General features: G+C 30.7%; 2 protein-coding genes across 5 annotated transcripts in view; one reads left to right on the top strand and one right to left on the bottom strand.

The window, feature by feature from the left end:
- The first annotated feature begins 505 nt into the window (after positions 1–505).
- On the top strand, positions 506–11,583 carry LOC148234109 (uncharacterized). 2 transcript variants are annotated; one of them, XM_088188141.1, is made up of 11 exons: positions 506–1,888; positions 1,954–2,432; positions 2,507–2,677; positions 2,760–2,888; positions 2,999–4,154; positions 4,228–5,170; positions 8,670–8,822; positions 8,893–9,023; positions 10,328–10,583; positions 10,682–11,059; positions 11,144–11,583. In XM_088188141.1, exons 6-11 carry the CDS (start codon positions 5,014–5,016, stop codon positions 11,263–11,265), a joined length of 1,197 nt encoding a protein of 398 aa, XP_088044267.1. In that variant the 5' UTR covers positions 506–1,888; positions 1,954–2,432; positions 2,507–2,677; positions 2,760–2,888; positions 2,999–4,154; positions 4,228–5,013; the 3' UTR covers positions 11,266–11,583. The 2 variants fall into 2 exon arrangements, with proteins under 2 accessions (XP_088044267.1, XP_088044266.1); XM_088188140.1 differs by having other exon boundaries at positions 506–814; positions 1,077–4,154.
- Positions 11,584–13,340: 1,757 nt separating this feature from the next.
- The window catches only part of Awh (LIM/homeobox protein arrowhead), a 53,584-nt gene continuing 40,014 nt past the window's right edge, over positions 13,341–26,910 (bottom strand). The window contains exons 2-6 of one of the 3 annotated variants that reach the window (XM_088187726.1): positions 22,393–22,574; positions 15,043–15,282; positions 14,156–14,398; positions 13,921–14,016; positions 13,341–13,851 (exon numbers count right to left, since the gene is read on the bottom strand). In XM_088187726.1, the coding sequence (XP_088043852.1) occupies positions 13,790–13,851; positions 13,921–14,016; positions 14,156–14,398; positions 15,043–15,282; positions 22,393–22,495 (744 nt within the window). In that variant the 5' untranslated portion in view covers positions 22,496–22,574 and the 3' untranslated portion in view covers positions 13,341–13,789. The remainder of the gene's footprint in view (positions 13,852–13,920; positions 14,017–14,155; positions 14,399–15,042; positions 15,283–22,392; positions 22,575–26,910) is intronic. The other 2 variants (XM_088187724.1, XM_088187725.1) reach the window with 2 other exon arrangements.

Here is a 26,910-nt window from a genome sequence, read left to right as displayed (position 1 = left end):
ACAAATCTATATTGGCCCCCATAGTTTACAAAAATATTTTAAATAAATCTTTATATTTTATTCTGAAACTTTAAAATTTAAAAAATATTTAAGTTAATGTTTTACAATTTTGTGTAGTATCCTTTCGAACGGGTCACTAAATGAGATTTTCACAACACTACGAGTTTTTATATTAGAAGTTGTTAATGACAGAATTTCGCGCGTTGTCATTATGAGAATGCGAATAGTATTTATTTTAGGACTGTTACTTTTTGTTAAAAACGGTATTTTTAAGCATTTTTTTTTTATGGAGAAGCTAATACATATCAAGATTATTTATATTATGTTTACAATTTATTATCAATTTTATATATTTTTTTATAAAAATATATTTTTTTATTCTGATTTTTTAGTAATTGGTAATTTTTCTACATATTTTGATGAGTGATAACAATTTGAATCGATAAAATCAATTGCATAGTTCGTTCTCAAACACGGGATTTCCATTACTTTTAAATTTGCTTTCATATGGCAACTCTTCTATCTGTCAAGCACACCGCAAATAATTAGGTGTAATTAAATAAACAGTGAAATGTTTTATAATCACAGTGCATTTTTATTACACAGAGTTAATTGAAAATGATACAAAATGGAATTATAGACAATCTAAACACTTTAAATTATGAGTGTGATAAGGGTTTTGTTATATGAATAAAATATAACGGTTATTGTAACAAAATTACTGTTGATTTTCCAGGACTAAATATTTGAAGACAAACAGCAGTACTTTTCTAATTAAAGATATACATACCAAAGATAATTAAACATTAAAAAGGTATGATTAACATGGTATTGAAAATGAAAAATTTGGTATTCGTTCACAGTTAATTTTCAGAAGCAATGAAAGATTTAATAACATTTACTCATGGCATACAATTAAAATATAATGTATTGCGTTCAGTTAAAGAAGAGATGCCAATCAACATAATTAATCCTCTTTTTTTTCTTGGGTTGTCGTTTAAATTTAATTTATGGATTATGTTAGTAGTAATAATGTGTTCTTGATAATAGTCTTATTGTTTTTAAATACTTTTCAGAAGCAATGATAGAACAATTTCATAATCTATGGTGACAACGTAGAATGGATTTATATAAACAAAAAGTCAATCATCTCACTGTCAGCAAGTATTATCTTTTTATAAAGAGCGTACTGCATAAGTTTGATGTAACTGAATAATCTGAATTCGACTGTTCCGAAGGAAAAATGATTGCAACATCAAAATTAAAAATATCCCACTCTTAGATATTTTGGCTATCGATTATTCCAGGTATACAATCACATATTTATAATCATTGTAAAATGTCGTCTATTAAATAAGATCTAAGAAACTACACATTTATAAACTGGCCATTGGTTGATATACATACTGTGAGTCGTCGCTCGGAACGGAACAATCTAGGTAAATTTTTTTTTGTTGCAATAATTCTCTTAGTTTATTTTGTTTATATACTTTGATATATACAAGAACTCACTTACTACCCTAAATATTATCACTAATAGAAGTGACTGCCGGAACAACGTTGTAAGTGACAAATTTTTCAAAATCGAAATTTCCATGGAACGTTTCTTGTAACATAATATATCGTTTTAATAATATTTTGGCAACGATTTATATATTTTGCAAGTATAAGCTTGCTTCCCGAGGAATAACGTTGTTAGTGTCGATACGATGTCCGAGCGCGACGGTTGTTTCTAGCCAATTACTATCTAAAAGGCTAAATTGTGGGCAAAAATGCAAAATTAACATTGACAAATGGAAATGTGTTGTTCGAAAAGTCAAACATGATAAAGGAGAGTTATACAAGTTCCGGAAATATCGAAAAACCGACATTATTGCCGCTAAATGAGGTGGGTGGAACGTTGTTTGTAATTTTATCTATGTGACATCCCATGATGAGTATTTTTTGTTTTAGGAAAAAATTTGTAAATGACAATATGGATGCTTTGCTGAGAAGGTTGATTTTTTCAACAAATTTCGACAAATTACTTACAATGAACAATCTCAATGCTTAAATAATTGTATGGAAATAAGAGAATCTATTTGGCGAAAAAAAAAGGAATCTGAATCTCGTCGGCATACCACAGCTACTTATAGTATCCAAGTAGGTATAGATAAAGGTATGCCAAAAAACTTTATGTGATACTTTGAAAGTTGCCAGTCGCAGAATTAAAATTTTAAGAGAAAAAATTAAAATGGAAGCTAACACAAAAGATTTGCATGGGCGTCATGAAAACAGCTCTCACACTATTCAAAACCATATCAAAAATTATGTAATAAAGCACATGGAATCATTTACCACACAAAAAAGTCATTACAGTCGTGAAAAGTCCAATAAGTGCTTTCCTCCAGACCTTATTGTGAAGAAGATGTATACACTACATAGAAAAAAATGTAACGTTTCAAAATTCTGTATCATTACGCACGTATACTGATATATTTCGAAGTAATTTCAACTTCCGTTTTAGACTGCTTAGATCAGATACGTGCAGATATTGTGATAAATTGTTCATATAACTGCAGTGTGCCATAACACCAGAAGAACGAAAAAATATTAAGACAAAGTGCTTTACATCACGTGAGAGCTGATTTGAAATATAAATCTCTTAATGCGGATAAAGAAACTGCCAGAGTCAATAGTAATTTGATTGTGTTGTGTACAAATAAGTTCTATTCTGCTCAAATTTGACACATTCAAATGTTTTTTGTATAATTACACAGTTCACAACATTGCTTCAAGTGACGCAACCATGGTTCTATGGCATGACACTATTGGAAATAGAGGATCAACTGAAATTTCATTGTGCTTTATGAAATATTGCCATAATCAATTTCAACCATTAATTCACGGTGAGGAAAGAATAGTTATTGTGTGGTTTGGTAGATGCGTTGGGAAAAATAATATCTAGAAAGTGGTTGCAATATTTCAGTTATTGATTCTTTCAAATTATTTCACACAGATATACCAAAAATTTCTTAGCAGTGGTCATAATTTCCTACCATGTGACAAGGATTTCGCTCTTATAGATATAGTAGAAAAGACTGCGAGAGTAAATGTACCAGGTGATTGGGTCGAAGTTATTATAAACTCAAGACCGAGTAACCCATTTAAAGTTCTCTTAATGAAATTAGAAGATTTCAAGGACTTCTCATGAAAATAACAAAGTTTGTTTAAAGATTACCAACGATTTATGGTGTTGACTCACCACAGATAATCCCACAGAAATGAGAGCACGAAAATCTCATAATGTAATTCAGTCATGGATAAACACATCTCTTACCAAGAAAAAGAAAGAACGAGGATGCTTTACCATTACATACCATTAATTAAAAATATTAATTGCTTAAAACCGATATACTTAACTCCATTGACGATAAACCCTTTTAAAGAAAAATATTTATTAGATATCTATGTGTCAATTTTTACCCAAGGAAAATCAGAAGTTTTATGAGGATTTATTATAATTAAAATAAATATTATTTCAATAACCATTTTTTTGCTGTTATATGTATATTTTTTTATTTTTGTGCCTTGTTTTGTTTTATTGTTACAAGTTATTATGTATTTCATATATTTTAACAAATATAACATATTTAAGGTCTATACTGTCTTTTATTTATTGTCATGTATTGCGCTCACTCCTCATACAAATGAAAGCAACAACATTGTATGTGTAGCATGGTCAACGTTGTTCCACTGAAGAGAGAATATTTTAACACAAAACTAAAAAAAATCCCTAATAAATTAAAAAATACCACAAAAACTGAAATGAAATGTTTAATTATTTGCTTAGCGCCTAAAATCCTATTAAAATATGTTTTTTTCGCTTCCTACAAAGTTATGAAAACTGCGTTTATAACTTTGTTCCGGCCGTCGCTTCAATTATTAAATTAATTTAAAAATTAAAATATTTACATCCTCGCCTAATTATTACGTCATTGTCAGTTCACTGTGTAAGTATTGTGTTTAGATTTTAATTACTGTACATATTTTTATTGTTTATAATTCTTTTTTAGAAGACATGGGCGAGCAATAAGATGACTATACAAAAATGGACCCAAACTTCTTCAGCTAAATAACCGCCTGCATCACAATCATTGTCACGCGATTATAGTGTAAGATAGTATCCCCAAATATCAATAGATAAAAAAATACGTTTTATAAACATTTATATGGTTTGATCGACAGAATAGTCAAATCTAACGGATATGTGAATTAAATTAGAAGCAATGATAATGTTGATGTATTGTAAAAAGAAAAACTCACTTTTTGGCCTCGGAAGCCTGGTGACGGGCACTCAAAATTTGAAGATTTCAACACGAAGATTGTTTTATGATAGCTTATATAGTTTAATCAATGCATTCTTCTAATCCTCACACACATTATGTATATATTTAATTTTCATAGTTATAACACGCCTAGTTAATTTGCAATGTGAATATTTATTTTTAGTAAATCGAACAACATGATAAAATAATGAAAATTATTTAAGACTGTTGCCAAGTTACTGTCGGCCATCTTATTTTATATTTGAATACTTATTTTTCATTGGTCGAAACAACAGAATTCATTACCGGAGGCTCGGAAATCGATCAAACAAACTCAATTTTTATTTTTATTATTATATTATTATTACTAAATATATTTCCTTTGTTTACGTGTATTATCATATACACCGTTCATATAAAGCAATACGATTTAGTGTAGTTTCATACGTGCCGGATGAATTCACCCGGCACCGGATCGGCGCCGTTTACAAACCTTTCACACGTGGCCGGTCTCTGGCCGGTTTCTGGCCGGTTTCTTCCCAACCCGACCTATATCCCGTCAACTGATGCCAGTCATTTAGGATTAACGGCTTCACATTAGTCCTTCCACACATTTCGCGTTAGGATTTTATTTTTGTATGTATTCTACTAAGATAATTAAAAGAGATTCTATTAATATAATTAAAATTTCGAGGTCTATTTAAACATGAGAAATATATTTAATAATTTTATTACAAGATACCACAATCACTGTCAAAGGCCTGGTTCCCGGCGCCGGACAGTTGTAGTAAGCGCGGCCAGCGACAACCAGGCAGTCAACGTTGAGCCGGCGCCGGATGGATTCGTCCGGCACGTCTTAAATGGTAAGTACTAGCCCATACAATATCATCCCCACTACACGGCGCCGGCCCAGTGCCGGGCAAATCCATCCGGCACGTGTGAAACTACACTTACAGAGTAGAAAATTGAACATTAAGATACATTTTGTTGCAAAAATAATTACAATATGCTTTTAAACTTCTAACATAAAGAAAATTATAATTCTAGCTATTTTAAAAACAAATATAATTGTCAAGTTTTAATTTATGAACTTGGTTTAGAAACGTTTTATTCGTTATCAATGGCTCTTCTGATACTGAATTTGTAGCATCAATTTAGTCATGTCTGGTTAATACTTAGTCACCTTAAGACGAATACATGTGTCTGAATTTTCAGTATGTAGTTAAGTTGCTCCTGTTCTTATTTAAAATAAATTTCATGTGTGAAAATATTTACTCACTTTTATAAGTCGAACTGAATGAGAACAAAATGGCAAAACGAATTTTTTTCAAAGAGGAAAATAATTGAGAAATTCCCTGGTTCTGCTCACTTGGTATTATAAAATGGGTCGCTTGATGGACCATAGGTTGCCGACGCCTGATCTAGATGGTATTCAGACATTGTTACAATCACACGGCGAATCGTTAATTAACGAAGAGCTGTATGAAATGGACTGTCATACGTGCCTAGAAAATGACGTCTCTGAACCTGTCCCGTGCAAAAGTTAAGTGTTAAAACTGAAAAGGCCCTTTCTTTTCACAATCAATGCATGGAGTTGTTGAAGAGAACGACGAGTGCTGTAAAACGTGGCTGTAATCATTATGGTGTAATGTATTATTTGACAGTTATCGGCACAATTTTGCACAATAAACGTAATAGTGGCAAAACAAGGGAATCAGGATTCCTTTTTGCAACGCGGAACAAAATGAAAGAATTATTTAATGTATGCCTATTATTGTTATTAATAATGTTTATTTTATTAATAAAGTGTTTTTTCGAATTTTGCAATGTTTTTTTAAATCCCCCGTTGATCGCAAAATTTCGCTTATCGTGACCATGTTTTTAGCCCCCGCTATGAAAGTGTGTCCGTCACGCCAGTGTTACCATAGTACCGCTAAGTTTTGGCCACAATATAACCTAAATATAAATATATATAAATGGCAGTCTCCTCCCCTAGCAATTTATAATTGCGAAATTCAACTAGGAAAAGAGAAGGGGGGGCCTTAGCGTTGCTGCTCTACACACTTTGTTTGGAAAGAAAAAGAAAATAGAAAAATAATTAAATGCTGGCGGCTCAAAGGTAACAAAGTCGTGACGTATGGTGCGTCGAAAAGCGACGACAGGTGACAGGAGAAGGTGACGCGGATCTTGATTATCCGATGTCACCTTGGCGTGCGCGGGCTCAATTAACGTGTCGGCCATTTTGAACTGACTCCATGAATAATCAGGTATCACTTCGGGTTCATCAGTTTGGCATCGGGAGGTGACGGGTGGCAATTAGACATAGATTGAGCTGCTGCAGTAGTATTTTTTATTGAGATAAAGAAGTTACAAGAATATACAAGTGAGTAGACGGAGCGCGAGGCTGGCACCGGGCATGCCAGCCTGCCGAAGTCGCCAAGAGAACCAGAGTGCCGCAAAGTTTTGGCAACAGTAAAACCTACATATATTTGATATATATATTTCATCGCAATAATTAAAAATTAGCTTAAACTAATTTTTTGGGTTAAAAAATAATTGTGTCTTATATGATGATAATGTATTAGGCGCTGAAAAATCTAGGGCTGGCCCTGCATGTAAATACGTATATAATAGATGATAAAATTCTGACGTTTAAGGAGGAAATTTGTTGCAGATGTTACAACAAATTAATTCCTTCTACTATGATTTTGCAAAGAGTGTGCTCTTGATACATTGCAGTAATTTGTCACATAACACTTTTGTTATGGCTATTTCGTAAATGTCATTTTATATTAGCTTATCTGTTTTTTTTTGTTATTATTGCAATTAATTCTTTGATAAGCTTTGCTAGTAGGTGAACTTGAGTTTCCTTCAATATATGCTAAGACAAGCTTTGATACAAAAGTGGATTTTACTTATTTTTATTTATTGAATTTCAAAAGATACATTTCGAAGTCTAGTGTCATTTAATTCCTTCATTATAAATATGATAATAAAAGGCCAGAATATTATAGAGCGCCCCTCGTTCCGTCCGTTACCAACAAGTCATGTTGCACCAGTTTTCGAGATTACCATACATTTAAAAAAAGTTTGCTTCACGCAAATTGGGCGTTAATGCGGTATTTAATGAGTTGTGCTCGCAACAGTTGTTCTAGTTATTTGTGCTTAACTGTTTTTCGGTCGAGTAAAAGCAGTAATCGAATTAAGTCGTTTAGCAGACGAGGTGTAAATTTGTGACCGTTGTTATTTCACACATCTTCTTGTTACCATAACTAAAATAACTGGAACACAACTTCTCGATCAGCCGAGTTGACAGTTGTATTTTTACCATGAAGCCATTAGCCACGATCACGGTGCTGTTGCTAACACTGGGCGGCTTTGAAACTGCACAATATTTGGAAACTGCTCATTACAATGAGAGTCAAATTGGATTGGGGAGGAGCGGAAGATGTGAGTGTTTTTCTTTTGATTCAATATGACTTAGCTTGAACATTCTTTGACAAGCAAAGCTTAAGAATTTTATCTCAATGATCATCGTTAGTTGTACAAGCTTAACTAACAACAAACTTTTGGCGATCGCTTGCGAATTGTAATATATTTTTAAATTATATTTTTTAAAGCAGTATACAAGATATCTTAAAAATCTAATCGATTTTACTATTTACATATTGATATACAATAGTACATTTTTATTTATATCAAAAAAGCTCCATGCAAGTTTATGTTTATAGATTGATTATTAGATGTTCATAGAATAGTCATTATTTTAGACAAAATAGCCAGCACTAAAATAAAGTTAAATTTCTGAGAGTATAAAGTAAAAATAAGATCTTATATACCATACATAATATATATGATTATTTGCTTTGTAAATTTGTAAGATAAATAAATATGATATAAGCATAATATTGAAGAAAACACTAATCTCTCTAAATATGGTTTTATACTAGACACTTAAGTTGCTGAATCTAATACCAATATTACACGTAAAGAAAGAAATGTTAAATACAGAAATTGATTTTTTTAACAATCATAACTAAACGTTATTTTGAATAATTAACATAATTAGATAGACACTGATTTTTAAAAATATGAAATAATGAAAGTCAACATATTTACAGAGATAAATTTTGAAATTTATTATGTAAATAGTTAAATTTTTGTAAACATATGAATAGCTTTTGTAGCGAACAAATAAATTAGTTTAAATTTATGTAATTTTAGTGTAGTATTGTAACTGTAAAGATGAAGCTATGCATTACTTAATTGCTATATTGCAGCGGCGAATGTATTATCGTTTAATGTATTATAAAATCCTAATTGAAAAAAATGCTGTAATTAATCCATTGAATTTGTTTTCAGTTTTTCCTCTTTTCACTATTATTCGGTTCCAAAACAACTTATGTTTGGGAACAGGTAATTTCAATGGGACTTGCTTCACAAAAAGGGAATGCACAAACTTGGGCGGACTGTCCACTGGATCCTGCGCATCAAAAAGAGGAGTGTGCTGTGTTGGTAATATATATGTTGCCGATTAGGTAATATATGGATTTAAAACACAGTTATAAAATTGTGTCGTTTATAGTTCAAAAATCATGCGGATCCACTTCAAACGTGAACAATACATATTTCGCAAGTTTTGGTTATCCATCTTCGTTCAATGGCGGAACTACGTGCTCGATAGCGGTACAGAGATGCAATGCAGATATTTGCCAGGTACGACGATTTTTATTATGTGTAGTCTGAAATCGCATACTTTGATTAAGGCATTATTTCGTTCATGAGTTCTTGAGTATAATGACGCATCCAAGTGGCATCCAATTTTGTTCAATTTTTTCGTTCCTATTAATTCATTTTGATATACTATCTGCAGATCATAAGGCAATGCAGGGTGCCCCCTGCACAAAAAAAATGCATAGTAAAATACATTCACAATATACAATATTGGCTAGACCACAACGCGTTCACCAACTGCGAGTATCTGGATCAGAACAGATCAGTACCATCCGACAGATGATTTAGAGCTCGGATAGCTGTGCTTATTGGGGATTGACCAATGCTCTTGTTCTTGTACTTCTCCTTAAGTCCATCTTCCGTCTTCAGCATAGATAATGAAGCTGGGAGACTATCAAATCTAATCGTGACCGGGAACAACAAAGATTTTGTAGCTAGGATTTTGATGACTGATTTGCACTACGTTTATCATACATATTCATTGTCTCTATGATGACCATGGTGTATCACGTCAAGTTTTGATGTTAGTCAAATTATTATTTGTATGGAACCGGAGTTTAAACATGTACCGGTGATTGGTACCTAAGAATGTTTTTGTCTATGTGTTTAATGCAAGTTGCGATAATATGGTAATATTACTAATTTATATTAAAAACGATCACAGATGTATAAAAACAAACATCAGTTAAAAGCAAAATTAAAAATGCTTCTTAGTATATTTCCTTCTCCTATATTCTACTTCGTCAGTTTCTCTTTGCAGAACCAGCAGTATTCTGCCATCATACTAGCATTACATTTCCTTTGAAAACGGTTTTATATAATACCCATATTTTGATGGAATCTCTCACCCGATTCGTCATTTACTACTCCTTGATTTTTCGGAAAAAATTCAAGATGTAAATGGAGAAAATTAATTTTAAGTAACACTCATGAACCCATTTTCTGGTTATTCGAATTACTTGCTCAGATGGACGTTTATATCGAACTGAACCACGATTTTTGAAATAAATTTGCACAATTTGCAAGCGTTGTTCTGGCGTAAGTCTATTCATGGTGAAATGGCAAACCGAACTGAGCACAAATCAGCTGTCAGCTGTCAAATTGGCTGTGGCTGGAAAAAGTGTTACCAATTCGAAAAACAAATATCTAAAAATCATCTTTAACTGAAAAATCTGACGTGACGAATATTATCTTAATTTTACTTTTATTTCATTGTCATTTACTTTATTTACCTAAAAAACTAACTGGATCATCAGATGAAAACAGACCATTCTAACGGTTTTCAGCTGCGCATTGATTTTCTGGATTTCACACTAGCACAACCTAACGGCGATGGAGTTTGCATAAACGATTTTATCACAGTGACTGGTGGTTCATCTCAAGTGCCCAGGATTTGCGGAGATAATTCAGGCCAACATGTTTATGTGACTTTTAACGGGAACGCCAATATAATTATCACGGTGACGACGAGTGCTGCTCTCTCATTCAACAGAAGATGGAACCTGCAGTTGACCCAGCTGGCATGCTCCTGTCCTACTCTAGGTAAAGACTATTTTTAAACGAGAAACTGATTTGCAGAATAATAATATGAAGATAGCAACTTTTTATTATGTCAATGTTTTTTAAAATTTAATTTTCAGCACCCAGTGGTTGTCTTCAATATTACACAGGCTCCTCAGGCACAATTAGAAGTTTCAACTACGGTGTTTTACCAAACACGGCGTTGTCTACCCAAGGACTAACGGGGACCAGGGAGATGATCAATTTGAACTATGGAGTGTGTGTGAGAGTAGAGGCGGGATACTGCAGCATCACTTGGGCTCAAACAGCAGACCAATTTTCTTTCACTGTGACGGGTGACGTCGAGGGTTTGGGAGCTGTGGTAGGAACTGCTGCCGGCTCTGTCACTGGTGTAAATTGCGTGTCTGATTTTGTAATCATTCCGCATCCTCAAAACGCTGCTGGTGTTAATTTGCCCTTCGACAGGTTTTGTGGCGTTGGATTCGCTCCAACAACGAGTAAGTTACTTTAAAATAACATTTGAAGATGTTTCATGGCGAACAGCAATATACACATTTAATTGATTTTTTTATTACTTACAGCCTTTTCCAAGCCTTTTGTTCTGACAGTGATCACCAATGGAAACGAGCTTCCACTTCCACCAGATGGTGCCAATAGAGGGTTCACGCTAACGTATACTCAAAATCTATGTTTACCTGTTTAGTACTGCGGAACTTCTTTGCTCAAGAATGTACTATATTTCAATAACATAATTTAGCGACACAATATTTGAACGCGCAGCGCAATTTTTATTATTATTTATAATACTGATAGTTTTATAAAAAAAATATAGAGAATTACATTGAACAAACTTTAAAAAAGTAAAATATTTTTTCAACCAAAGAATCAGTATTATAAGCTAAATATTATTATTATATAATTTAATCCAAATTTGATGCTAGCAAAGTCTTGAATTTGTATTAAGCTATATTACAAGAATTTATCTAATATTTATTAATAGTAGTACACATTATAAGTATAACTTTAATTAATATGAATGTATCCTATGTACTATAAAACATTCTTAAATTACATATTAAAAATGTATTTTGATATTTGCAAAAAATATATATACCAATTCAAAGTTCTGTATATTATAATATCTTAATATATCGGCTTTTGATATAATATTTATTTATTTATTAATTATTATTCTATAAATATTTTCAAATACACTTACAATTATTATATTCACTATTTATTATAAATAAAATATATTTCATTAAATTTTTAAATCCTTTATTTTGTATATTCGACCTTAGATAAATTATCAACTCTTAATGATATAGTATAATACATTTTCTAAAATAAAATAATATTTATAGGTGTTTTATCACATAGATAACATAAAAATAAATAAGTAAACGAAAAAAATATATTTATAATATACAATTTAAATTTTAATATTTTATATAAACTCAACCAAAAATTTTCTCACGAACATTAAGAAACATAAACAACATAATTTATCGAGGAATGAATACATACACTTTTTTCCATTTTAGTTACATTTACGGCAATAATATATTAATAATTGGGAGATATTACTGAATTCACTAATTACTTTATGATATTTATATAAAATTTGATAAGAGCTTACAATTATTTTTCTGTAGGTTCTAAAAACAAATCTTACAATATATGTGAATTAAAATTTTTTTAGATGATTGTCACATCATACAATTAAAAATTTGATATTACTGAATGTACTATTGCACAGGATTACAATTATTACATTAATGATTTGTTTATTCTTATTGATTTTATATAATAATTTAACGGCCAGTCATAATGTTGTAAGTAACAAGTTTTACTCAATAGATTGTGAAAATCAAATTACATTGTTTCATGTAATTTAGGCGATTTGTTTTAATTTACTATTATTACAGTGTTACAAGCAACATTATAGCGGCCATTTTAATTGCTTATATACAATGATAATATTATATAAGGAACATGTTTGCGAATGCTTATTAATTATAGACGCGCTTGGAAAAAACTGAGAAAATTGAAGGTAAATAAACTCATATAGATTTTTTAAATTATTAAAAGCTTTGGTATAATAATTTTCTCTATACTAATAATTTAGTGAAAGGAAAACCCACATATTTTCTAATACGGATATTTTTAGTATTAGCCAAAGATGTCATTAAAAATATATTTTTATTATTGCTGAAAGCTTATTGTAGATTTCAAAATATAATCCATTTATTGAATAAAGAAAAATTTTCTCAGTTTTTGTCCTTCGCTCTCAAAAATTATATTTAAGATGCAGTTTTAAATGTTGTTTTTTTAATAATCAACATTATATTAAATTTAATGTTCTGATTGGTATAGTATTACTTTTTGTATAGGCCTTGTAATAGCAGCAACAAAATTTAATTTTAAAATGCTGCATTGATATGTTATATTTTCATTTTAAGCGACAAATAAAAAATGTTGAATATAATAATATTTGATATATTTTAATATGCGTTTAATTATAATTAATAGTTAACATAATATTTTATTGTAAAGAGTGAGGTATGAATATTGCTACAAAAATATCAATAACGAAGCAAATGTACATTTTTTCACCAAAATTATTTTTGAAGTACGATTTTGATAAGGAATGATACAAAGTACTTATTGAATAAATTAAATTAGTTAAAGACACTTAATTAAAAGTATGTATTATAAATAAAATTTCAGAAAAAAATTAATATTTTAGCAAAAAAATATTTGTTGTACTGATTTTAATTTAAAAAGTTTGACTTTTTCTATTTAAAAATAATAAATATTCTAGAGACAACTAATGGTATTAAATATAGACTATAAATAGTATATTGTCATACATCATAGTCTATCTTCGCAATTATAAGAATGTATCATTATAAAACAATGATTACTAAAAATTACGATGTATTGGAATTTTGTTAATGAAATCTTTGAGATCAGTGTATAATTTAATATAAATATAAACCTATTGCTTTGCAGTGCAGATATTCATATTTATTCATAACAATATTTGTGCCTCAAACTTTATCTGTAAATGTTACGTAAGTATCTTTAAAGATTTGTAACGTAACTGTTAAACGATGATACGACAAGATAGCACTGGGGTGATGATATATTTTTAATTTATTGACAATAATTTAATAAAAAAAAGGAAAATTACTGCTGAAGTACTGACTTTTGTAATACAATTTTTATACTTCGCTCTGCATGCAGTGTATGGAGGAGTCTTCGGACAGTTCATCCATTGAAGAATCTGTAAAAATATCGAGTGGTTTAAACATCATTATTTTAAAGATCGATTTTTTTATTTATTTTTTATTACCTAGGGGAGTGAATTGCGGTTTGTTTTGGAAAGAATAAGTTAAGTGAAGATTAATATGCCGTCCGAAACCGACAGCTTCTCCCTCGCGTGACATCACTGCGAAAGAATAATAGCATCTTAAATACGGAGATTAATTATAATCTATGAAACGTCATAAAAAGAAGTGGCGCATTTGTGCAATTTTTCGCGCGATAATCGCCGGCAGTATACGATTGATGATACGATAGATACTCACTTTGTCCTCCTTTGCCCTTTCCCGTGTGCTGGTGTTTCTTCTGCCTCGCTCTCGAGTTTTGGAACCATACTTGAGTGACTCTCTTGCTCAGGCCCGTCACCTGGGCGATCCTCTCCAAGTCCTGCCCGTCAGGATTCGAATCCAGCTGGAAATTGGACTGCAGCACTTGTAGCTGCTCCTCCGTAAAGGTAGTCCTCACCCTCTTCGCTTTGTTCTTGTGATATCCTTCTGGATCGCAACCATCTACACAATTAGTTTTGACCTAGATTAAGCCATGCCAGAGTGCCAGAAACGAATAAAACAGCATCCCCAAATCCACAATATCATATTCATAGAAAAACTTAAGGCTGATTTACACGATGCCGAGGCTGCCAGTCACTGGATGCCAGCGACTAGTACCGTGTAAACGCTTAACGCCAGTCACTGGAAAAGCCAATGCGCCACTGGCACGCCAACAGAACAAATATTTTTGTTTTACTGGCACGCCAGATCCCCCTTCAACGCATGGAGAGTGGCGCAATAATTGTTTCAGTTGCTGGCGCCAGTGGACTGGAATGTCAGTGACCCGCCAGTCAACTTCAAACTGGCATGCCAGCAACTGGCAGCATGTAAATTAGCCCTTAGGATATACTGTTGTGTGTTATGTACGGCGCTAATTGAGGGGTACAGAACCAAAGACAGTATGTATTATAAATGCATTTTATTTTATATTGCCTTGTAATACATACAGAACATTCTAGAGTTTTGATGATCATCGTCTTTGTTATTGTGCCCCTCATTTGATCATACAATACTGTCAAAACGATTATTTGATTTGTAGTTGCTTTGATGAATGTGATAACAGTTGACAGTGTCGCATTCGGTAGCGGTGCCGTATGAGAACACACATTGAAAAGTTTGAATGGTCACCATCAGAAGAAGCACTGCCACCGTCGAGGGTGTCCAGATAGTGCGGCTTGCAGAGGACTCTGTCGTCGTGGAGGGCAAACTGCTCTCCAGTTGATAGTTGGCGACCGCAGGCATCGCAAGCGAAGCAGGCCAGGTGGTAAACTTGAGACCGAGCTCTTCGCACCCAATCCGATGAAGAGATTCCGCGACAGCATTTGGAGCACTTAGCACCGAAGCTTCTGAAATAAACGCATAAATGTGTCTAAAATGTACACGTAGATATAAATAATTAGCAGCGAAAAGAAAGTATTCATTTTTGCACGTTATGATATTATTATTGTAATATTGATTTCAGACAAAAATATTGATTAATTTAATCTTCTGAATGTACATAATGTGGCGATTTTATTTCTGAAGATTCTGAAGAGGAACACGAATTAATTTAAGCGAAGCTTACAGCCGTTCAAAATAAAGGAAATATTATTGTTAGAGTACGCTCGGGATAAGGATGCCGGTTTGTTATTGTGTGCGTGTACATGTATATGAGAGGGAGAAGCGATGTAGCGTGTACTTCGTTGTCTCGCTTTCTCTTTTAAGGACAGTCGCTGATTCGTCAACGCTGTATTCGTCATTAAAGTGCAGTGTGGCACAGAAGTTCGATCTTCTCTAGTGATTTATTTTAAATAATTTTGTGTTGATATTGGTTTAAAACCCAGATATGCCCACTGTCCCATGGGTAGGTCACTAAACTCGTGCCACTGTTTTTTATTTATAAATGAAATTTTAAGAGAACAAAATTTCTTAATTGATATCAAGGCTTCAAATATACACTGTAAGTTATTCGTTCTCTTACCCGTGGATTAAAATATTTTAATTATTTTTCCATTAATCCGTACGTTGTTGGTTTTGTACACTATTATCTGTAAGGCTTAAAAAAGTTATTATTCTTATCGTTGCGCCAATGATAATTTTTTAATTTATTCAATGGATTCTAATGATTTAATAGAGTCGTCGAGCCATTAAACAATCTGCGAATTTTTATTTTCCCCATTTTATATCTTTTTGCTTTTGAAGAGTAGCTAAAGACTTCATTATTTTTTTGACTAATGAAAGATTTTGAATTTTGCAAATATTTAATTAATGACATCAATGTCTGGTTTCTTAGATTATATAATATATTTTTAATTGTCCGTTGAAATTTCCAACTTAGCTCAGATGTATGTATGTTAAATAAACATATATTTTCTTTTAAAATAAAAAAAATAAATATTCTGAGCGAAATTGTTTTGAGCCACACAGTTCACGCGCACAATAACAAACCGGAATCCTTATCCCGAGCGTACTCTACCTAGATATTAAATCTAGTCCCTTTGTCGGGAAAGTAAATCAAATATAACAAGCAAATTATTTATCTATTAGTATAAATCTATAAAAAAATCAGTAATTTCGTACACTTCCACGGTTTGCGATTCATATTTAATACTTAAACTAGATAATCAGATAAGAGACATATCTAAGCACAATTGTAATTGTCGCACTCATTAAGGTAGCACTATCATCGGCGTTTGTATTATATATATACCAGGACATCATAAGCTAGCGGAGCAAACTGTGCATTGACGCACCAATCGCAATTGATGCGTCCGTGAAGATGTCAAATATGATATTATTTAGTTATTATTGAAATACCTCCTCGACCATTATGACGCCCTAATCTATTCGCGCTCAAAATGCTCTATGATTGCTCTATTTGAATGCAAATAGCAATAATAATTGCTATTTGATTCATAGATTGCATTTTTTTATTTATCAAAACGTACCTATTGCTAGACAAATTTGTTTATACTATTTGAAAGTACATAATAATAGATTCACTAAAAGCAATCATAGAGCATTCGCGCTAAATACAATAGGTATTCATAATACTTAAGGAGGTATTTAATATAAAATTTATAAAATATTACACTTGCACATCTTCACGAACGCATTGGTTGCGATTGACCTTCGTGAACATTATGATGTCTTGCTATACAATTAGAACATATCGTTAAAAATTCTGCGTGAGTAGGTCATGAGCACCTCGGCCAGTTGCGGCGCTACGACACAACTCGGAAACCCACAGGCCTACAATCGCAGATTTATATATCCAGTTTGGCATCTCGGATTACTTTTTGTATGGTAATACTAAACAGATTGCACGCTAGAACATCGCCCTGTCGTAGGCTCTTACGTGTTCGCAAAGGTTTTGATAGATCCCTTTGTACTCTAACTTGGCATTTGAAACTTCTCATTGTGAGTTTTACCAAGGAGATTAGTTTTTTTGGTACACTCTACTGTGTACTCTTTAGATTATTCCACGCGTAAAAAATCGCGACAAAAAAAAACTACAAATTCTAAAATAGAGTACGCTCGGGATAAGGATGCCGGTTTGTTATTGTGTGCGTGTACATGTATATGAGAGGGAGAAGCGATGTAGCGTGTACTTCGTTGTCTCGCTTTCTCTTTTAAGGACAGTCGCTGATTCGTCAACGCTGTATTCGTCATTAAAGTGCAGTGTGGCACAGAAGTTCGATCTTCTCTAGTGATTTATTTTAAATAATTTTGTGTTGATATTGGTTTAAAACCCAGATATGCCCACTGTCCCATGGGTAGGTCACTAAACTCGTGCCACTGTTTTTTATTTATAAATGAAATTTTAAGAGAACAAAATGTCTTGTCACTGAGTTAATTGATATCAAGGCTACAAATATACACTGTAAGTTATTCGTTCTTTTACCTGTGGATTAAAATATTTTAATTATTTTTCCATTAATCCGTACGTTGTTGGTTTTTTTACACTATTCTCTGTAAGGCTTAAAAAAGTTATTATTCTTATCGTTGTGCCAATGATAACTTTTTAATTTATTCAATGGATTCTAATGATTTAATAGAGTCGTCGAGCCATTAAACAATCTGCGAATAATTTCTTTCCCCATTTTATATCTTTTTGCTTTTGAAGAATAGCTAAAGACTTCATTAGTTTTTGACTAGTGAAAGATTTTGAACTTTGCAAATATTTAATTAATGACATCAATGTCTGGTTTCTACGATTATATAATATATTTTTTAATGTCCGTTGAAATTTCCAACTTAGCTCAGATGTATGTATGTTAAATAAACATATATTTTCTTTTAAAATAAAAATAATAAATATTCTGAGCGAAATTGTTTTGGGCCACACAGTCCACGCACACAATAACAAACCAGAATCCTTATCCCGAGCGTACTCTATATGAAAGCTTATTTCAAGAAATTTTCATAAATTTATCATACCATAACCCGAAACTTGTTTATAAAAAGTATATATTATTACTTTTAAGGTAACTCATTGTGTAAAAATTTCAAATAATTCAGATTAGTGCAAAGTTTTTTTGCTTCATTAAAATTATTTTTTTGCCAAAATGTACATAAAGAGTTTTAGCTTTAAACCAAAAGCAAATGTTAGAACACATTTATGGCACAAAAATTTAGTTTACTTGTTGATTCTACATAATTTTGAGGAGCAAAGTATTGATTTATTTATTACAAATTTTCCATTGCAACATGACCATGGGTTTCAATATCTTTCCTGCGGCACTACCGGTATTATAAAATTAAATACCGGTAGTACCGACATTTTTTTTAAATCAGTACATTTAATTTGTTAAAAACGATATCTCCATATCTTAGAAATACTACTATATATATTATTTAAGTAATATATATATATATAGTATCTTACAGATACGATAAAAATTGAAAAGCACTATTGTATGTGTGTAATAACTAATATAAAATACTTAGATAATATATAAAATACCTCTCATATAAAGCATTAATCAGAGTCTTAATACTAATGTGATTTTATATAATTTAAATTAAATATTAAAATATCGCAATATATATAATATATAAATATGAGTTTTTCATCACAGAAACTCAAAACTGATTTTTATTTTATGTATTGTTTTGTATGTATGTATACATATACATATGTATATACGAAATAATATACCCATTGAAATCTGTATAATTAAAATTCTGTTTGCGATTGCATATCTTATACCTCTAACAAAAGGATAATTCGCGAAAAAGGAGTAACGGCAAATGCGATCTCCGTGTCGTATGTAAATTTGGACCCTTTAATTAATCAGCTCAGTGTGTTGTATAATAAGTATGTGTGTGAGTCTGTGTGGTTATTTGAATTGATTGATATATTTTAGTTGTATACTTGTGAATCTGAAATAATTGGATATATTGATTTATATTAACTCGTGTACTTTTGAGCTTATGAAAAATCTAAAAATAATTTTTACGCTAAAAAATATTTTCGTAGGTAATATATAAAAACTCATGATGAAAATTGCAAAGGTTGCTTTATCGGCGCTCAAGAAGGCAAAAAAACAGCTATGGGAAAGGGTCGGGACCCTAGTCCTATAATTAAGATAACCTAATTGGAGCTCAACAGCGAGTTCGTTATTTGTGCGACAGCCACCCTCGAATGTTCTGCTCCGGCGGAATAACTAAATTTGCACTGATACGTGAAGCGCATGCCCATTGATTCTAAATATTGATCGCTTTGCCAATCTGTATAAAACTGTTTTTATTTCTTTGTAAAAAAATATTGATTAATATGCTTTATTGTATTCTACTTATTATGATCGAATTACATTATTTAAATTCTAATATCAGCTATGATTAAGTTGTCTAATTATCGCGCGTATTATGTGCACGCACATATTTGGTTGCACAGCTACAATGCTCTGCTGGGGGCGGAATAACAAACAGGTGAGCTCCCGATATAAAAAAGTCCAAACGTCGCACATTCTGGGCGGGCATTGGCCGCGACCATACAATCGCCACGATGACTTGCAACAGTTTGATTTCTTCTGTCGTTTATTTTGTTTGTATGTTGTGGGTTCATCATATATCATCGCACGGGAAAAATCCCAGTAAGACTTATGACATGTCGGGAGGAATCTCCGGTTGACGTGTCGGAGAGAGACAGGGAGAGCTGTGTTATATGTTGTGCACGATACTGATTTCTTTTCAGGGTTATCATAAATAAATAGCAAGATAAACACCATAATTTGAAATGAAGCATTATATTAATGTGCAATTTAATATTATTAGCAGAAATAAATTTTGGGTATCAATTAAACAACTTTTTATTTATTTTTAATTCATTGTTGATGTTTTTATATTATGTTAAAAAGCTTTTGACGAAATTTACAGACGTGAAAATCAAAATATTAAATCTTAAGCCACGTTGACAAATCCAGTCGGCATTTTAACCCATTACTTGCCATGATCCCCATTTGGGGTACCCGACTTTTAATGTTATTCGTTATTATTTCTTATTAGATTGGCAACATATTACAGGAAATCATTTACGTTTATATTGAAATTTAATATTTCATGTCCTTAATTTATATACTTTAAATTTTAAATTTTGTGGAGCGCCTTGAATTACTAATGTTATTACAGCAAACAAATCGCATAATTGATCCCGTAAAGCGATATTGGATGTAGAAAATTAATATTGAAAACTTTAGTAAAGATAAGGTAGATCTTAAGAAAATATGGAGTGTATAAAAATCGCAACTGAATATAAAATCATTATCTGTTGTACAATATTTTCGATTTAACGTTTATAATAAATGGAGTTGGACGTCGATTTAAAAAAGTTTTATGTAAATTTAATAGATTGGATCAAGATAATGTAGTTTTTAAGGCAAAATTATTGTTAGAGAAACATGAAAATGTCATTTGAAGTGACGAAATTGTATTTAAAATACAATTTTAAACTGAAAGTCTTGTTAATGGTGTTGTTATTACAATTAACTTCGGCATTGCGCATAAAATCTGCGTATAGAGCAACTGCCTTTAGTTTAGCGCGCATATACTGTAAAGTTGATTATAACATATTATTATCAAACGATAAAGTTACATACTTATTACAATATGTAATAAAATATTTATGTATTTAAAACGGGATAAAAAAATTACCAGTCGGTGGAAAAGTTAACGATGCATAGTAAATGAAACCTGATGATAAAATGTAGGGATTTTTTGTTCGTATTTTGGCATGGAAAGTTTGTGTTCATTAAATTATAAGATTGTTTTATATTGTTTCCAGGTACACATTTCATAACATAAAAGGCGGCGAGAGTAAAACTTCATGCGTTTCTTCATTGACGAGCAAAGGTTTATATTTTATTCTCGAACGTTAAATAAATCCATTCTTTAAAATTAGGCACGTCTTATTTATGCGTATTTGTTATTTTTACGAGCAGTGTGTTTTTTATATTTCTTAAAGAATATTCTTAATTAAGCTTCATCGTCAAATTGGGTTCTACTCTTTGTTGCAAAAATATTGGCATACAGTGTTATGAAATATGCATCTTTGAGTCTACAAATGTTTTTGAAAGTTAATTTGAGTAAACAGCAAACAATTTTTATTTCGGGGGTACTATAGGTTAAAATAATTAGTTAATAATATTTATATATAAATATAAAGCACCAGATGAAGAATTATTTAAAATAAAAAATACTGCAGTTTTATAAGCAACTGTGATTTTTGCTTTTTCTTAGGTTTGTTTATAAAATCTCTAAGAGCTGTTTATTCAAGAAAATTGTCTGCATTTACCGCTTTTAAGTAGAACAAATATTTAAATATGTTTGAGATTATATGCAAAATTTAAAGCTATATATAGATTATGATGACTAGATTGATCGTGTCATATGCGAATAGCAAATATACTTCCACGCGAATATTTAACGCTTTTAAGTTTTGTGTGAGAGAAGAATTAAAAAGATAATTAGGAATTGTTTTAAATCGACTGAAGATATTAAAGCTAATAAATAAATTAATTACGGTAATGAATTTATTTACTACTATTTTCGCAATATAAATTAATATGGGCCACTAAAATATTTTTTTATAAATGTCAGATGAATTAAAAATTCTGAAAAAAAAAATTTTTAGATGTAATTTAGATTATAATTTCGATAGTTAAATCAGTACAAGATAACTGACAAGGTTTTCATTTGAAAGGTGTTACTTTTATGAAATATACAATGCCTTTCTAAACTACATACGCGATATGTAATTAAAAGTAAATAAATATTATACAACTGGCATATAATCAAATTACAAAGGTGAGAAGCGATACATATGCTAATTATTTTTTAGCGATCGTAAATCGATTACGTTTTCTGGTAATACTATAATATGTTAAATGATTCAGGTCTTACGCCTAGCAATCTAAAAACGCAGCTATCGCGCCAGCTATGTAGTATAGAATGTTTTTGTGACGGTGAATACTCACTTGGCGTAGTCCTGCTTGCAGTACACTTGGTGGTCTCTGATGAAACACGAGGGCTGTCGGTCCAGTTGTAGGGCGCATACGCAGCATCGCAGACACGCTGCATGCCAAGTGCGTCCAGAAACTTCTAGCAGGAACCGGTCGGCGATCTGCTCCCCACAAGCAGCGCACGACCGGTGCTCTCTCTGAAAATATGACGTTGAAATATTATTTTAAAATTATAAAACTTGGTTTATTAGATATATAGTTGTAGTCTACAGCTTTGTATCTTATAAAGCAGTGGTAAATTTTCTATCTTTAAATTAGTAGAGCTTTTTTCAAACAACTACCGGAGGAAAGAAAGAGAACATTTGGGCTGAACACAGTTGTTCATTATATTTCTTACACAATTTTGTCCTTGAAGATTTTTTAAAACAATATTTAATTTCTACTGCAATGTTAGGGTGCAAAAGTAAAATGAAAAATTACTCTTAAGAATGTTTTTTTTACCGTCATTATCTCACAAAAATTAATTAACAAAATAAAAATTTTCAACTGCATATTAAGTAGCAAAACATCTGCAAGAACTGCAGGTTGTTTTCTTTATTCTACAAATGCATGTATTAAAATGGTTAATTATACAAGTTAAAAATAAGGAAAAATGAGGTTAAAGAAATGGTTTAATCCAATATTAAAATTGCATTGATAATTAATATGGTAGTATATGTTTGATGCTGGATCGAATGTGTTATAATCTAATAAATTTGTTTTTTGGACTTATATATCTTAAAAAAGTAATGATAAAAGGAGTATTTTATTCTTTACTCTAATGTTTTCACTCTTATGGGATGATATATTTGTTTTCTATGGTGTGCAATGGCACTGCTGTGATGTTAGGGTGTAAAAGTGAAGTTAAAAAATTGCTGTCAGAACGTTTTCCGTCTATTATATTATAGTTTCACATTTTGCTAATCACAGATTAGACTTATCAGTCGGGCAATGAAACTTCAGGAATAATTCAAATTGCGTGCAGAATAAATTAAGGCTGAGCTGCTGAAAAGTACACGATTTAATTTTTAAGTTTGAAGAAATAAGTTTGGACATACAGGACCATTACATGGACATGTACAAAAAAAATAAGAAAATATTGGTAAAAGTTTTTCTAGAAGGAAGGCAAAATTTTGGGCCCTATTATGAACGCGCTGTTACTGCTGTACGTGATCTTCGATTTTGTCTAGCTTTATTTCATAAAAAAGATTAAGAAAAGAGCTCTTTCATTGACCCGAGTATATTTTATACAAAATTGAAAGAGTCAACCGAAAAAAGATTGCTTGATAACAAAAAACGATGAGAAGTAGAATTTAGTAACCAGACTGAAATTAAATGAAAGATAAATGATTCGTGGATTCAATGAATACTTTCATTAAAAAATATTAAAAACTTAATTTAATAAAAAGATTTTAGAGCAATAATTTTTTTAAATAATCATAATTTTTGGGACCCATGGTGTAAAATAATGTCTTACTGATTGCGTAGCACCAAAAGTCTAATATAGTGGCGGAAGCGTTAGCAGCAGGGGTAAGAAACCTGTATATTTGTGAGGGTAGTATAATAGTGACATTTGTATTTTAATGTTGGAATCCAAATATTTAAGGAAAATATTTCTAAGCACAAACCATGCTATCATAAAACACTCCATGTCATACTACGCTAAAAGTCAGATGTTAGTTTGCGACAAAGGGTTTAACCCTTTTAGGATGGCCTACACAGTCACCAGACTTAAATCTTATAAAGAATTTAAATGCAAAATTAAAAGGACAGGCTAAAAACACAATTGCATACTCAAAATTAAGCTGCAAGAAAAATTGCAGATGGAATGGAGAATATTGTCTCTATCCACAGTATGCCAAAAAGGGCTAAAGCTGTAATTTTAGCTAAGGGTGAGCCTACTAAATATTAAAAATAAACTTTAAATAAACAATTTAAACAACCTTATTCAGTATTTTATATTTATATATTATAACACATAAGCCTGTATGTATGAAATAATAATTTTTAATAAATTTGGCCCCCGATTAACATGAAAGTACCTTTATTTTTAACATTACAAACATCTGTATTTGACCCGGAAGAAAAAAAAGTTGAGTAAGGCTGGTGAGAAGCAGCATCTTAAAGGAAATAGACAGAGTCAAGATTTTAGTACATACAAAAACCATAAGTGTTTCTATTGCTAGTAAGCTAATATAAAATCTAAGAAATACAATATTCACAATGAGAAATTAAAAGTTTTAGACTTTTTAATAACAGAGTCATTGAATATAGATCCATAGATCATATATTTAAGGAAAAATGAACAATGTGAATATGAAGCTTTTAATGAATATGGTAATTTAAATAGGACTGAGAAATTTCGTAATACATACGCAGTCATTATTTACACAAAAATTGAGCAACTAACCAAGGTTAAGTAAACATTCTATAAATATTGCGAAAGACTACTTGAACGGGCCATAATTTTAAGTGAAACAGTTAATGCAAAAAATTGTTTTGGCTTTTGGATGAGAATTTTCAAAAAAATACTTTTTTAGAAATTCTTCAATTATTTTTACAATTTAATTTGACAGCAAACTATAAACATATAGAATTTACTAAAGAGTTTTAGTAACCGCTGCTTCAGTGGAAGTATCCTTCAGTGAATTTAAAATAACTATTTAAGATTTTCTATAACTCATGCCAGACTGAGAAATTTGTTTTTACTTTCGATTAAAAACAACGTAGCACTATTATTGTATATATATATATATATATATATATATATATATATATATATATATATATATATATATATATATATATATATATATATATATATATATATATATATATATATATATATATATATATATATATATATATATATATATATATATATATATATATATATATATATATATATATATATATATATATATATATATATATATATATATATATATATATATATATATATATATATATATATATATATATATATATATATATATATATATATATATATATATATATATATATATATATATATATATATATATATATATATATATATATATATATATATATATATATATATATATATATATATATATATATATATATATATATATATATATATATATATATATATATATATATATATATATATATATATATATATATATATATATATATATATATATATATATATATATATATATATACAATTTTCTTTCTAAAGGCGAAAAAGATAACTTTCAAAATATATTATTTTTTTTCCATAGGCGACTGTTAAAATTAAAAAAATATATCTTAGTTAATATTAGTGGTAGAGAGATGTACGAGAAAATAATTTTATAGAAAATATAGTTTTGTGGTTCCTGGGGATAAAGATTTTTTTTCTTAAGTCGTAACAAGAGGGCCTCTACAATAGGTATATTATATAAATTTACATTTTATCATTTAATTACAGAAATCTACATTTTTGTGTCATATTTCTATATAAGGTTCAAAATCAAATTTAGCTATTTTTTTCTTAACAATTTAATTTTATCCGCACAACACTAACAAAAAATAGAATTTTATATATTTTTCTCATTCTGATTATACATATAACGAAACAATTAGCAGAAGTTTTTTATGGGGGGCAGAGAGGGCACCAAGTTCAAGTTTTGCCCCAGGCGCAGCTTTTATTGTATTTTAATATATTGTGTTTGAGACATAAAGATAAAAAGCTTTCATCTCTATTCATTTTCCAACAGTTACGATAATAGCCAACTACTATATAATCCCGCAGAGTGTTCAAAATTGCGAGATTTGGGAATGGAATATGGCTCATTTTAACGATCTTGATCTCTAATGTATTCATCTTCCCGCCGTTTTGTATCGACGGGATACCGCCACATTTTAAATATTCATACATACTTATATGTATACCTAAGTATGTAATCTCTAAATTCTTGGCCGAATTATGTACGAGCAGTCGATTAATCACGCGTGCGGCACCGACTCAATACTTTCCTCATACTTTATGAATAATGATCCGAGTTCTTCTTACGTGCGGCCCATACACTTTCGCTAGGAAACTTGTTTGTACTGACATCGATTGGGTGATAGAGCATGACACTCGTCTTTGAGGAGATGCGATGCCGACTCGGGTGATTTATCAAATCATTGATTGCGCGCATCAACCTCTCTCCTTGTATAAACACTCGATATCTTTACTTCTTTGTGCTAGATTTTATACACATAAGGCGAACGAATTTCAATATGGCCGAATGAAACAGTGAATGAATTGTAATAAACATTTAATTTCTACTTTTTGTGAATATTTAATTATATTTGATATTTCTTTCATAAAGACGTTCATCTCAATCAGCAGCATAAAATTAATTTATCAACTGTTAAATTATATTATTATAAATAAATTGATAGATCTTCTATATTCAAAAAATATATTAGTCCAAAATATTTATTGTCTTACAATTATGGTATTTATTTTCTTGGATT

The sequence above is a fragment of the Plectrocnemia conspersa genome, unplaced genomic scaffold, assembly GCF_051122295.1.
Source record: "Plectrocnemia conspersa isolate PC_06_02 unplaced genomic scaffold, ASM5112229v1 ptg000006l, whole genome shotgun sequence".
Taxonomy (NCBI): domain Eukaryota; kingdom Metazoa; phylum Arthropoda; class Insecta; order Trichoptera; family Polycentropodidae; genus Plectrocnemia; species Plectrocnemia conspersa.
The sequence above is the reverse complement of the archived record's forward strand: the minus strand, read 5'-3'. Positions and strand labels throughout refer to the sequence as shown.

Excerpts from the sequence above, each read along its gene's own strand:
- LOC148234109 (XM_088188140.1), top strand. The coding sequence starts at position 5,014 with ATGAGAAATATATTTAATAATTTTATTACAAGATACCACAATCACTGT. Across the intron at positions 8,823-8,892 it reads AAGAGGAGTGTGCTGTGTTG|TTCAAAAATCATGCGGATCC; the intron begins GTAATATATATG and ends TGTCGTTTATAG. Across the intron at positions 10,584-10,681 it reads ATGCTCCTGTCCTACTCTAG|CACCCAGTGGTTGTCTTCAA; the intron begins GTAAAGACTATT and ends TTTAATTTTCAG.